At 37.1% G+C, this 15769-nt stretch overlaps 1 protein-coding gene across 4 annotated transcripts in view; it reads left to right on the top strand.

Annotated features, from left to right (window-relative positions):
• Window positions 1–15769, top strand: part of LOC139132401 (brefeldin A-inhibited guanine nucleotide-exchange protein 1-like) — a 183288-nt gene that overhangs the window by 142201 nt on the left and 25318 nt on the right. For 2 of the 4 annotated variants that reach the window (XM_070698742.1, XM_070698745.1), the window contains 2 exons: window positions 10040–10169; window positions 14540–14608. In XM_070698742.1, coding sequence (XP_070554843.1) covers window positions 10040–10169; window positions 14540–14608 — 199 coding nt within the window. The remainder of the gene's footprint in view (window positions 1–10039; window positions 10170–14539; window positions 14609–15769) is intronic. The other 2 variants (XM_070698743.1, XM_070698746.1) reach the window with 1 other exon arrangement.

Raw genomic sequence — 15769 nt, 5'->3', positions numbered from 1 at the left:
TCTCCATAAAACGACGGCTTCACGGGGGGAATGTGATATCAGATATGTAAGAATACAACAACATCACCAGCGGTATACCTAAATGAATTGGAAGTTTGGTGTGTTTAAACTTATCGCGACTGCAGTAAAGATAAAACAAGACCACATCAAGACCAGCTGTTAATGTCAAATCGCTGATACACAATACCTTGGCTAATTAAGTTTTGCAGCTTGATCGGATTTCACTCTAACTGGCTGTCAACTTCAATGTGTTTTTGGTACATAGAGAAAACTATGGGAGCAAAGTTTTTCGACAAAATGTCACATGACCAGCCACTTCCTGTGTTAATTATGCACATACCTAATTCTGGGCTTAATAATAGAGCTATAGTTCTGATTTTTGGTATGTAGGGATAACTATGGGATACAATTTTTTTGACAAAATATCATGTGACCTTGATGACCTTTGACCCCAAATATACATATATGTCCATAACTCAGTAACCACAAGGGCTACACCCTTCATATTTTGTATGATGGGAAACCTTATGACGCCACAACCTGTACCTCATTAATTATTTACATATCTAATTTTGGGCAAGCCAATAGAGCTGGAGGTCTGATTTTTGGTATATAGGGATAACTATGGGATACAATTTTTTTGACAAAATGTCACGTGACCTCAATTACCTTTGAACCCAAATATACATATATGGCCATAACTCAATAACCACAAGTGCTACACCCTTCACATTTGGTATGATGGGAGACCGTATGGTGCCATATCGTGTACCTTATTAATTATGCACATATCTAATTCTGGGCAAGCCAATAGAGCTAGAGGTCTGATTTTTGGTATATAGGGATAACTATGGGATACAATTTTTTTTGACAAAATGTCACATGACTTCGATGACCTTTGAGCTCGATTTCACAAATACTACTGTAGCCTTTCATCTTTTTTGCATATTTATTTCTCTATTGCGCCTGTGCAGACAAAAAGATGGTAAACATTTTGCAGAATTACTTAATTGTCTCAGAGTTGGCCAATATACACAGGAAGATATAAACCTACTTCAGCAAAAGGCTGATGAATTTACTGGTCAAGCAGATCAATGTGAAAATGCAATTCACTTGTATACTACAAATTTAAATGTTGAAAAACACAATGAAGCAATTTTCACTAGAGTGCTGACAGAGAAATTACGGTGGCTCTCCTGCATTCCAATGCAGTAAATGGCGCTTACTCACTTTACTAGTCGCCTAATAATAAAGCGCCACATACTCCATCAGGATAGATTGGTGTTAATGTATGCAACTTATTTTTAGCTCATATTTGGTTTTATATATAAATACCAAAAAGAGCTTATATGATGAGTCTGAGTGGCATCTGTGTCTGTATATTTGTGGGTATGTGCGGATGTATGTCCGTCACACGCAAAGGCTCCCATAGCGCCAAAGCTACCGTCTCAGTATTTGGTGTACAGGTAGATGTAGGGGTTGAGATGTGAATTTGTTCAAATGAACACGTCAGTGTCAAAAATGTGCAAATGAGGTAAGAAAAAGCGAAATTCTGAAACAGGCTTGAAACAGGCTTACTCCACTGACTTGAGTCATTTCCTGTCATTGTTTATGAACTGTTACATATTAACAGACCTGCTCAAACCATAGACAGTAGAGGGGAGGAAGACCGTCAGTAGAGGGGAGGAAGACCGTCTATGGTCAAACTAAGGGGGGCTAGCTGCCTTTCTGCTATGCATGTTGCTAAAGTTGACCTCCAGTACCTAAAGTTTCGGACCTTAATTACTTTTGTCATTCTTGTTTTTCTGGTTTAAATATTTCTTGTTGTTTTTCTGGTTGTACTGTGCAGAAATCATTGTCATAACATCAATGTAGAATTTTCCTGCACTGAACAGATAGAAACAACATTTATTGTTGATCTTTGGTACCCATACTGGTATATACCAATTCTGATCAAATTTGAGCGACACCGTATAATTGCGGTATTTTTATATTAATGCGCCAAATCATGCCGTATATACAATTAAATGTATCTAACACAAATCTTGTGTATCCCGTATCCAACCCCATGCCTCCAAGTCAATTACTGCTTACCAACAACCAACTACTTCAACTGGCCTCACACTTGAGGAGCTTCAGTGTCGTTGACGCTATTTTTGTACGTCAGGCCTCGTACGTGGGTATTGAATGAAAACTATGTATTTGAAACATTGTATCTCAATCTCTCAACTACTTTAACTTGGAGACAAACACCGTTGCTTCAAAATTGTTGCATCAGGTAATTGACTATGACGGTGTTTACCACACTGACAAAAACTTCGGCCGTGTTCAAACATACACACAAACGTACCGATACATGCAGCATTATTTGTACTTTTGTTACTATCAATGACAAAATGCACAATGGTAGTAGTTTTAAAAAGGAACTTTTTATTGTGTATTTTTCCTGTAAGAAAGACACCTGTCAATCATTAGCACAAGTCAATGACGCGACGCAAGCCAGCTGGTGTGAATTTCAGCAAGCATTGTTTCATGATGGGCTCAGAGAAGGGGGGGTGGCTTCTATTATGGTACAATTCAAAAACCCAAAAGTGGCGAACAATGAGCCAAGACAGTGTTTCAAAGTCAGGGTGCGGCTTCAATTAGAGGCGCGGCCTCAATTGGGAATTTTAAGGTAAATATCCAAAGAAAGAAAAGGCATAATCTGTTCTCGATATTCAATATTTTCATTGATATCACTTAGTGAAGGGCTGCCTATTTGATTTCATGATACGGTGGTCCTGTAGTCAGCGATGCGCGATGTAGTTTGTACCCGGAAGTAAGGCCTCAAGTACGAGTCTAGTGTCGAATGATCATGTTTACGCAAGATTTGATCAAGGAACCGGCAATTACTAGTTAGCTCCGCTGTCAGAGACGCGGAGCTTATCCGATAGGCTGATTGTCCGTCATCGTCCGTCCTTCCGTCAACAATGGTCTTCTTCTCTGAAACCGCAAGTCAGATTTCTTTGAAATTTGGTATGGAGGTTCATAGGAGTGACCTCACTCAAGTTTGTTCAAATCGTGGTGAAATTTGCATATTTGTATTTTTGGGGCATTTTTTGGTGTTTTGGTAAAAAAATCTTCTTCTCTGAAACCGCTTGTCCGATTGCTTTGAAATTTGATATGCAGTTTACTTAGGGTGACTTCAGTCAGATTTGTTCAAATCGTGGTGAAATTTGCATATTTGTATTTTTAAGGCAATTTTTGTCATTTTTGGTAAAAAAATCTTTAAAAATCTTCTTCTTCAAAACTATTTGTCAGATTGCTTTGATATTTGGTACATATGTCCCTAGGGATGATCTGTTTCAGATTTGTTCAAATTGTGCAGAAATATGCAAATTTGCATTTTTAAGGCAATTTTTGCCAATTTTAGTCAAAAAATGTATTTCTCAAAAAGTACTGGTCTGATAGCTTTGAAATTTGGTATACATGTTTCTATAGATGAACTAAGTAATATATATTGAATTTCTGATGAAATCTGTAATTTTGTATTTTTGGGGCAATTTTTTCCATTTTTGGTCAAAAAATGTGTTTCTCAAAAAGTACTGGTCTTACAGCTTTGAAATTTGGTATACAGGTTTCTACTAATATCTGATCTTTTGAAATTATGATGATATCTGCAATTTTTATTATCACAACTGGAAGTTGTGATATAGGGGTAGTTTCAACCGGTGAAAGATGTCGTCCATTTCCGTAAACGACAAAAATCAAAAACTGCTGAACAGACTGCGTTTATATTTGGTACCGATATTCAGAGTGGTTCCAAGATTCCAATTCCGAAAAATGGAGCCAAACGGAGCGGCGGTTATATAGTTTTGGGAAATTTCTAACCCCCCTTTTTAACTAATTGATTTTAGGGGTCTTTCATATATGTAGTTTTGGAATGTACACCATCCTGCATTGTGGACTGTTTTATGAGTTGTGGAACAGAAATGAGGTTTGGATGAATTTAGAAATATGCAGGATGGCTGATTTGAAGTATAAGAGATTTCTATGCTCTGTTGGGTATCAAAAGCAATAAAAAAAACATATTTCATAGTTTAGATTCTCACTTTTGAGATGACCCTAGGCATTTGTTAAGTAAACATCCTTGAGTCAATATACAGACTTTGACATTCCTGAGATTAAGTATCCACGACCTCACATGTTACAGTCTTTCACTACCATGGTATGGCCCAAACCCATTGTTATCAATGGTGAGTGTGGACCTGTCTACAGGAGATTGGGGTGAACAGGTTAGATAATGCCGTTACAAGTTGTAGGTTAGTTATCAAGGTAGCACCAGCATAGAGTCCTGAGCATCTGTCCATGTGTTCTCACAGGAAATTACAGGGAAAAAAATTATTGAGAAGTTTCTCTCCTTTAAAGGAATAGTCCACCCAAATAACAACCTGCCTTTAAAAGTTGAAGAAGATTATTATTGTAACATTTATGATGAAAAGATGAAAAATGTGCTGTTTATTATCCTAGAAATTAATGTTTTATTAACTGATGTGTATGACGCCATTTTCGCGATATGGAAGCGCCACCTATCGGAATTCCTCAGAGAGGCTTAACTTTTGATGACGTAAAGTTTTCGTGTTTGGTTGAGGAAGTTAGGGGGTATCGCTAGGGGGTCTGGTCTACCGTACGTTTCTATTGAGCTACTGCCCCATAGATACACTTTGCCTTCAACCTATAACTTTGAACCGGAATTCAGCGACTCCGAACTCCAGGATTTCGAACTTGGTGTTTCCGACGAAAAGACGGACACATCGATAAATTCAGAAGTAAAAGAAGGGCACGTGGCTCCACCAGTTACCGAAGGAAGCTGTACAAGCATGGCTCTTTTGGTAGCTCACCGTTACGTGGCCATGTTTGGAGCTGAACCACGGTCCCTCCACCGTGGCTGAACACATCTTCGATATCGCCTGGTGACGAAACGAACTCTAACTTACCCACAATGGTTGTACTTTTGGGTAGAACATTTTGATCAGCATTGCAAGCTAGCTGTTATCACTTGAAAAATACGATGTTGGATTTCAAACTCCCAAAGAGAACTGTATGACGACATTGCTCCGCATGTTTAGCCATTGCAACGCTGGTTTTAAAATACGATTAACTCTTTTTATAACAAAGAATGATTAGCGAAAATTGCCAATTCAAATTGCTAGTTTTTCAGTTACATTTATAGAAAAAGAATGAACGAATGAGGAAAAAAATTCCAAGCACCGTTCCCCATGGGGGAGGGAGGATCTGAGACAAAGCGGACGACCGGAAACGGCTCAGCCGTCTGACTCTAAATGGTGCGTCCCTCATCTAACAAGCAACATTTATACATACACACTTTCATATTCTCCGGGGCACTAAATTAAACTTCAAACACACTTTCATGTTCTAGGAGTACTAAATGAAATTTCAATTTATCCTTTCAACGTACAGTCATAAAACACACTAAAATTTTCCTGTTCTCACAACTCACATTGAACTTAAAACGTAAGTTACCGGTAATTAGAAACCGCCATGGAAAGAGATCGCGAATCCGAGTAGCCGTTGCTGCTGTCAACTTGGTGCAGTCTTGGAAAAAATAATTGAGGATGGTCAAAATCTGAAAGCTACGACTTCACGACCAGTCATTGGGAAAACTTTTGGGAAAAATTCAATACTTTCCAGCAACGTCCGGGCGACAGGTCGTGGAGAGAAACGACCGAAAAAATAAACCTGAAAGCCACGACCTCGCGGCCGGTCTCGGAGAAAAATGTCGGAAAAATTCAACACTAAAGTTACAGCCACGACCTCGCGACTGGTCGTAGAGAAAAATTACAGAAAAAAGGAATGAAATAAACTACCTTTCCACAGATCGGAGCGGGAAGATGGCAAAATTAAAAAGTCATGTACTATTATATAGCAATACGGAGAGAAACAGCTCTGAGAAAACAAATCTCAATCACGGTTACTCTACGCTACAAGAATAATGGTGTCTTAATAGCCTGACTGAGAACGTAAAATATATTCGATCACACATATTGAGTATCTGATTCCGTTTTTTTTTCACTTTGGAACTTAAAGTTTTCAGGCTTTAGCTCAATGATGTTATTCTATGTGCTTGCTGAGGTTGAGTGGCGTGTTTGAATTACGATACGATGCACTCAAATCTTTGCGTAGTTACATGGAAATTTCTAGAAACCCCACAACAGAGAGCCTCGTTTTCACTACAATCCAACATGGTCGTACGGCCGGTCGTGCAGCGTGCTTATATGAAACGTTGGTTCATTTTGGACCATTTATTGAAATCCATGTGATAATATATTTGGGGAAAATCCCTTGTAATTCCGCTCTGGCAATGCAGTAACAAACTTCACTTACTGCTTCTTGTTTTTATTTACAATTTAGTCGCAAAATTGCTCATTATTTTTTTCGACGCCACAAAAATATGACTCGCCGCCATGGTATCGTAGAAACATCGAACTTAGGCCTACAGCATGGATGCCCGATAATAGAGTTTACTTTGACGTGCCTATTTTTTTCTAAAAGGAAGGAAAGATTTATGTCTGAAATTTTTCCGACATCAGTGAAAGTTGTCATATACGCATCTACTTCTTTCTCGAACTCTTTTGAACCTATTCTTGGCTCCAGATAACTCATTTCAACATATGGATCGTTTCCGTTGACTTGATGCGTGGATGCTGTAGTTGCGTTGATGTGGTTAAACATGCCCGAGCAAAAATACAACTTTCTAATTTCAACTGATCACGCAAACTTTATTATGTTTTAAATACCAATGCGATGTCATCAAAATAATAAGAATAATAAGTAAACTTGTTGTAAGAAAGATGATCTCAACAAACTCTCCAGCGGTTCAGAAAAATCATAAATATTAAACCATGAACCTCTTTTCTTTTATATGGAGAGTCTCTCCCACAATATATCGCCCTTGGATATCCTCTTTTCACCATGCATTTGCTTTCCAGTGTAAGTTTGTGGTACAGCATCATCTTGAAGTCTTTTCCTAATCCAAATTTGATTGTGGATCGTCAAACTGCCGACGAAGTCCTTCTCTTGGAAACGGCCTTTGCATACGTAAAAACATGCACTGCACTTATAATTTTCAAAACTTATGTCAGTGGCAATCTTTACCGGCAATAATTTTTAGAGGCGGTGTTTTCACTTCGGGTTTCGAATCATTCAGAATGCCTTATCGAAATCTCGCCCACGATTATTGGTACATCCCTAATACTTACAGGCAGGCATAAGCTATTTATGAGACTCCCTAGATCAGACCCCCTAGCCAATGCACCAAAACACGAAAACTTTACGTCATCATCCGGGCATTTCTCCCGACATGCTTTGCGAGGGAGTAGACAATATGGCTGCGCACAGTAGGCTAAAAAGGTCTCCATATTGCCTGATTTTGATATTTATTTTCATAGATAACTTCAACAAATCGCTGTTTCTGTGCAAAAAGTAATGATAAATGCTTTTATGACATACATAGAAATCTGTATGAGGCAGATTACATTTTGGGTGGACTATTCCTTTAAATAGAAGTATATTACAATTTAAACCTGTCATGGATGGATTGCTCTCAAATGATCTGAAACACAGTTATTGCCCATTAGCAACAAATTTATAGCAAGATTTATGTAAAGTTCATGAACTTACATAAGGTATTAGACAAAAGATGACCATGACTTGCTACTTTTCAATATTTATTTCATTCAGATTTCCTCAGCTTAGTGTATAATTTTGTAATCTTAATTACTGTCAACTTAGGTTTACTAACTTAGGGACCGTTCAGTTTTTACGGCCGGGGGGGGGGGGGGGGGGGGGGGGCAAAATCTTGTGGCAGGTGTTCAAAAAATATAGACCCCCCTGCATTTTGTGCGAAAAAATGATGAACCCCCCTTTGTCAGACGATAAAAATTGATGACCCCCCCCCCCCCCCCGCTGAAAAATAACCAAAACCATATGTCAAATTTACCCGCACGGTGGATTTGAACTCCGGTACGCGGCGCACTTTATTCATGTAGCAGAGATGCCAGTGCACAAACTTCTCAGCCACATCCATGCAAACGTCTGTTACTTAGGACAACTGTAAGGCAATTTTTTAACTTCATTTCCATAGACTAAAAAAAAAGTAAACTTTATTAGCCCGCCAGTTAAGAGGGTCATGGGCCATTACATAAAGTCAACTTTATTCTAGTGGGCAACCAAAGGTGGCCCGCTGGTAAAAGAGGGTTGATCATGGCCATTGCACGAAATAAACTTTACTGAACAGTAAAAAAGTGATGAACCCCCCCCCCCCCCTTTCGCGGATTCCAAAATATGATGACCCCCCTGGATTTTGCCGCCCCCCCCCCGGGCCGTAAAAACTGAACGGTCTCTTATTCTAACCTAATTATTCTTACACTACTGTTATACCTTATAACCACAAAATTTCAGGAGATGCATAGATGATTGTCACTTAACAAACAATTTACAAATATGTCTTCTGCTTATTGCTCCATATACATATACATGTCCCTTTTCTCATAAAAATGGGCTTAAAATTGCAATGTGAAAAATAATCTTTCAGCTATATGTTGCTCATTGACTTCATGGTCTGTGTAATCAGTCTCTACGGACACCGTCCCGGGGGACTTATGGGTTTGGTCATGTCCGTGGGTGCGTCTGTGTGTGCATGCATGCGTCCGTCCGTCCGTTCACGCAGATATCTCAGACATGCCCTGGTCAATTTCTTTCAAACTTTGCACAAGGATAGTACCCTACCCCATACAGATGCACGTCGATTTGTTTCACAATGCCATCAAATTTGGCCATGTTAGAGGACTTTTTAGTTTACACCACCATAGACTACCATGTATAAGTCAGCTGTCCATAGAATCCCATGTATAAGGCCAAGTAAAATAAAAATTTAGTTTCTCATCATATTCATATTGCAAAAAGGATTCAGTGACACAGTTTTTAGTCCCCACGGATGAAGTCCAGGGGCCTTATAGATTGGGTCATGTCCCTCCGTTCACGCAGATATATCAAATATTTTGACAAAATGTCAAGTGACCTAGGGTGCACCTTTGACCTCAAATATATATATTTGTCCGTAACTCAGTAACCACAAGTGCTACACCCTTCATATATGGTATGATGGGACACCTTATGACGCCACATATTGTACCTCATTAATTATGTGCATATCTAATTTTGAGCGAGCCAATAGAGCTAGAGGTCTGATTTTTGGTATAAAGGGATGACTTAGCAATTCAATTTTTTTGACAAAATGTCACATGACCTCAGTGACATTGGACCTGAAATATACATATTTGTCCATAACTCAGTAACCACAAGTGCTACACCCTTCAAATATGGTATGATGGGACACCGCATGATGCCACATATTGTACCTCATTAATTATGAGTAGTTTCACAATGTGCCAGTTGTGATCAAGTGCCATTGGCGCTATTTTTTTGGGGGCAATTGTTGCCATTCTTCGTCTGAAAATTTTATTCTCAAAAAACTACTCATCAGATAGCTTTGGTTGACATGTTCTTAGGGATGACCCTATGTGATATATTCAAAGTATGATGAAATCTTCAATGTGTATTTTGCAGCTATTTTAGCCAATTTTTTTTTTGGCCACTGCATTAAGCTATCAAAGATTCCCAGCTTCTTCATCAACATGTGGCAAAAATAGTTATTCTCTACATAAACACAGCGGAGCTATATCGGCCGCTAGGTCGCTTGTTAGTCAGTGTAAGTGAAAACTTTGAGTCATGGATCACCAGAAATTATGAACTAAACATTGGCATTGCACTGTCAGTATGGTTTCACAGGACAGTGTTTAAGTTAGATGTCTGGTGTTCTATGTGTCAACTAACAACACTCAGGCACTTTTAGGGATGTAAAAGCATTCTTTTATTATCCCTAAAGTGCTTCATTTTGGGTTAAAATGTGTTTACTGATTGAGTATTTAAATATATGAGGCCCCACTTCTCTCAATATTTGCCATTCATCTGTATTCAGGGGTTTGACTGTGATGTTTGAAATCATGAAAACCTATGGACACACATTCCAGCAACATTGGTGGAAGGATCTATTCCGGATCGTTTTCCGAATATTTGACAACATGAAACTGCCAGAACAACAGATGGAGGTAATTACAATTCTAACTTACAATGTGTCTGCAGCTCATCATCATTATATTGTGTTGCTAAGTCTAGTATGATGTCGTTAGCTGCTAAATCTAGCTTATTCTCCAATGAATACCATTAATCTAACTGCTTGCTGCAATCAGGATATGCTCTCAAAGACCCTACGTGCGGAAGGACAATGATTTCAACTTATTTGCTCAAACCCCAAACCTTCTCATATGAAACCTGTTTAAACATACAGCATATATTTCTTAGCAATCCCATTGAGCATATTTACCCATATTTTTTGATGACATAACTTCACCTCCAGCTTGATTCAGTCTGTAGTGTACTCACTTCTGAAACAAGTGTCAAATGAATGCAATAATTAGAGGTTATTACCCAATATTGCCTGTTCCTGTGTCGTATCAGCATGAGTGTCATTTGTGCTGCGTCAGACAAGAGACGAAGTCAAGTGTCTGACGCAGCACAAATGACACGAATGCTGATACGACACAAGGAACAGGCGATATTGGGTAATAACCGATTTATCATATACCCATGCCCATAATTTTACTAATAGAACGAAAAATCTTAAATTTTGAGGCTTTACTTTATTACGCCTTGCGCATAAATATCAGAATGTTTATGTGAACAGGCTTCATTCATAAAGTATACGACAAAGCCGTCAACATCACGCACGACATCGCTGCAAGTGCAAGTCACCCATATCGCAATGAAACCCAAGAAGAAAGTCACCGGGATACAAAAATCGTCATACAGAAGGAAATTTTTAAGGTGCAATATGCTATTACAATTGTAACCGATCAAAAACTGTGCTCAGCTTTAAATCTATCCTGATTTCGATCGTCGTACGGCACGGAGCTCGCGCAGAGAGGGGACGCCGTTTTGTTATTTTACACTGAGAGTTGCCATGTCAACAGTCGTCGCGCGCGCGACATCTCTGTCACGCCACGCGCTCACTACCTGTTCGGGGGAGACCGTGCACAGTTCCGTCGCCGTGCAAATGGCAGAATGTTTGCAAGAACTTGACCAAAAAAAATACCATGGGAAAACATTTCAAGACTCAACAAGTTATTTCCGTATTTTGCAACCAGAAATAGGCCTACCCGTGTTCCTCGAAGTCCTTCAAGTTTTTACGTCGGCGACATCGCTTCGCAGGCGGGGAGCAGCAGCCATTTTTTTGTTTACGTTGTTTACCAACAAACTGCTAATGTAGTTCGGGAAAGCTCTAAAACTGATGACGTTCATCGTGCATATCTCGACGTTTACCGTGAAATATCAAAGCTGATATTTTACGGTGAACGTCACTAGGATGTAGCAATATGGGCATGGGTATATGATAAAGCCTACATGTTTTGTACTGGTATCATTGAATTTTACCATTAACAGTCTTAAAGAAGAGAGGGCAAAGAGAGTGTCTCACCAATGATATCAAAAACAAATAAGTTATTCAGGACAGACTATGTAAGATATAAACTAGTTTGCATTTCATTTCCTATGATAGAGCAAGAAAGCTTAAAAATTATTGCATATATAGGTGTTTTCAATAGATATTAATTCTTATCTCTGAAAATGTACAAACAATCAAGCAAAGTATTTACTTTAGTATTACATGCTGCATTTTATTATAATCAGAAATTAATTGTATGCATTGTCTGTTGAACCAGTTGGACTATTGTAAATGCTCATAATTTGACAATCACTGTCAATCACGTAATTGTGCAAACCAACATGTGAATCTTTTACTCTTTATTTCAACCTAGTCTAATTTGATTTTCTAAATAAATCTTAACAATGTCAGGTACCATTCTGTTAAACTCCTCTCCATACACAGTGAACTGACACTGACTGAACCAGATAATTCATAACAGAAAAATAGTTGTCTGAAAATTACACCAATAGAAAGGATTAAATGACAGAAGGGATAAATCTATCATTTCCACACATGAAACAATGAAAGAATGTCTTAAAGCCTTGTCACATCAACTTTCAGGTTCCAGTATTTGGGGATACCATTTGAGCTTTACTTCAATAATATTTGACTGTCAGACAGTCCTGCCGTCTTATGATACAATGAAATTACAATCAATGTGCATTGAACATTCTGAAAATTGACCAGTATTATTTGCAGGTTTGCAACACAATAATAATCATAAGGACTAATGTTACAGTTATTACAGTTTCCTACCACACTTTCAGCCCAATTAGTGGTACTTATTTTCATTTTTGCCCAAATGTGATGATTGCTGTTACTCAAACAAAAGTTTTACACAAGTCCCAATTTATAATATTAATATTGATATTGTATATGGAAGAATACACTGATTTGCAGCTCCAGTTTAAATGATTGCATGTGTTAATCTTAAGCCACAAAAGTATTTTTGATTTCTTCAGTGACAGAAAGAGCTGTATTTGTCTACACAATCTTATTTTCAATATTATTAGTGTGACGTAATTACATTGTTTGCCAGACATTACACCTTTGTTCACTCTGTGACACCCAAGATACCAAAGAAGTACAACTGTAGAGATTTATCACAAATCAAACACTACAACTGACCAATGCATGACTACCAGACAAAATAGCAGCGAATGCCAAAAAACCTAATTGCAAATGTAACATTTCTAAACACATAGTTTCACATAATGCATGCCAGCATTTTTTCTTGTTTCCCACTTTAGCAAAACAATAGTTTGCAAGTACAAATTTTCTTCAAACCACTATTAAACACTTCATGTATATGTACATATACATACAGTAAGTATGACTGATTGTGTGTTTGTTGCTGAAGTGGAAATTTTTAGAGGCAAAGAAATTTTCCATGCAAACCACGTGTATTGTTCATGTAGCATAGTCAGTGAAATTATTTTCTCTGTTTGATCCAAAAGAACAAACTCCTCTTCAATTACTGGCTCATGGTCTTTATTCTACCATATGTTCATTGACCTTTGAACTCACAAAGTATATTTCACACCTACAAGATATAGTTTTTATAATTTTTTTCAAACCTTTTTCACACATTGCTTTTCTTAGTGCCTTGAAAGTTTCCTTTGAGTTTTTCAGGTTTGTTCCAAATTGAGACAACTTTACAAATATTATAAATATTGGGAAATTTGCCCAGTTTTCGATCAATGAACTTGAGAATCTGTCTATTTTGTTACTTTGAAATTTGACCGGTAAGTTCATACAAACATTTTTATTTAAATTTCTTCATATCATGACAAAAAATTGACAGTAAAAAGTTTTCTTTTGAGAAATGTTTGTATCTAATGCTAGACTCCCTGGTAGACCCAAGACTTCTGTTAAATTTAGCAGCATTGGAGCAAATGTACTTCATGTAATTTATTTATTTATCACTTTGTGTATTTACTTATTTTATTGTTTGTTAGTTTGTTTTAATGTGTTTTTTTTAATTTGTTTTTTCTCTGTACCCTGTCACTATGTTACCATTAGGTCTGTGTTTGTACATGTCAGAATGCTTATACATTTCTCTGTCCACTTATTTTTGTTACAAAAGATGTACCATAGATGTAACATGTGGAAATCAGAAGCAATGCGGATTGATATTACTCTATGAGGATACTTAATGAGCTGATCGGCTGTAATGTTTTCTTTGAACATGTGAATATTCTCATATTGTAAATGTACATGCATGACTGATTTTCGGTATATCAAACAAGTTTTGGGAAGAATGTTTCCAAAATTTAAAAATGGAGAATATCAAAATGGTTTTTTCTGGAAACAAAGAATATAATAATGAATTGAAAAAAATCTCAGTCTGAATGGAAATGAAGAGTAGTGTTTTCCCACTTTGAATCATTATGTGACACCTAAACATTGAAAGTGCGTATCCAGTTGCTTTGACAATGGATTAACATTACATTCTTTGAGATGATTACATAAAGATATGATCCAAGAATAACAAAATTATCCACTTTTAAGCTTTGTTTACCATCCAGCCTCATCAGGGGTTCTTGGTCTATATAACTACTAAAAGATTTGGTTAATTGCTTCTGTGAGGAAAATGTATATATGACTTATTATAAAAAGGTGTGAACAGACAGGAATTTGTGTGAGAAAGAAAATTAAACTTCCTTTCAAAGAAATATGATTTACAAAAGAGCCAACTCTGTAGATATACATGATAAAATTTGTCAGCAAAGATGGTATTACAAATAGATATAATGATAGTTATTGATATATACCTGACAAAGTGAACTCAGTTACACTGATGTTAGAACAAAGTTGTTTTGAATCACCCTTCACTTATCATGTGTGTGATGTTAATGATTATGTTGTTTGGTGTTTTACTTTCCCCTGTCTAATTGTTTTCTTTCACTGTATTTTCTTATTTTCAATATTTTTTAGGCCATGCTATGGAGTAATTCTGATTTGCACGCTCTGGGTGACAGCGCTGCCTTTTTCATCAAAACCCAGGTCCTGATAATGTTTCCTTTCCTAATTTTTTTTCCACTCTTTATATTAAGTTCTATTAGTGTTCCATAGATGTAGTATATGTTCATGTAGATGGTGCACAGAGGTGAAGGGATAGATCTTCCATGTTAAACATTTCTTTGTCGCGTGAAAGCACTGTTCAAAAATTGAAACTCAAAAAATGGAAGTGCAATTAACTATAGGCCTTCACTCATAATAAGCAGTAGTTTGCATAACAAGTGAATATTGTTCTCTCATAATGGACTTTGTAGCTGTAACTTTTGATATCTTACTTGCAGTGGTGTCATATTGCTGTAATGCAAATGGCTGATATGCCCTGTTTCTGCACCAATGTACTCAAGTATCTGTCTATCTGTCTGCTGCATTTAACTTTCAACCACAGCATCACCTAAATTGGTCTGTTGAATATGATTTTGTCAACAATAATTGTGTTTAATCATACAAGATGAAGTATAGAATCTTGAAGAAGAACTTATGAATTAGTATGGCCTGTTCATTTGCCAAAGTCTACTTTCTAATTGAGACTTTCAGAATTATTGCAGATGATTTTATTTTAACTCTTCAATTTGACATTTATATTGACAATAACTATGCATTGTATGTGATATTGTGTCAAACATTTTAAGGAATTTTCAATTTTTAGCTACTATAGACTATAGTCTATAGAAGCTATTGGGATGGGTATCCGTCCGTCGTCAGTCTGTATGTATGTATGTATGTATGTATGTATGTATGTATGTATGTATGTATGTATGTATGTATGTCCGTCCGTTTGTGAGGCGTCCGTCCACTCAAATATCTTGAGAACCGCAGTACTTACTGATTTGATATTTGTTGTGTAGATGAAAAATACGATTTTGAGAAACTATTTTTTTTAATTTTTTGATATTGTTGAAAATAGGCAAATTAATGCCAAAAAAGGTGTTTTTAGTAAAAAATCTTCTTCTTCATAACCGCTGGTCAGACAGCTTTGTTATTTGGTATACAGGTCCCTAGGGGTAACCCAACTTAGACTTGTTCAAATTGTGATGAAATATGCAAATCTGTATTTTTAAGGAATTTTTTTGTCATTTTTGGTCAAAATTTGACTTACATTGTATGTAATTCTTGTACTGTATAAACCCTATCAATTCACCCAGAAAA

Source organism: Ptychodera flava, chromosome 5, assembly GCF_041260155.1.
Source record: "Ptychodera flava strain L36383 chromosome 5, AS_Pfla_20210202, whole genome shotgun sequence".
Lineage (NCBI taxonomy): Eukaryota > Metazoa > Hemichordata > Enteropneusta > Ptychoderidae > Ptychodera > Ptychodera flava.
The sequence above is the reverse complement of the archived record's forward strand: the minus strand, read 5'-3'. Positions and strand labels throughout refer to the sequence as shown.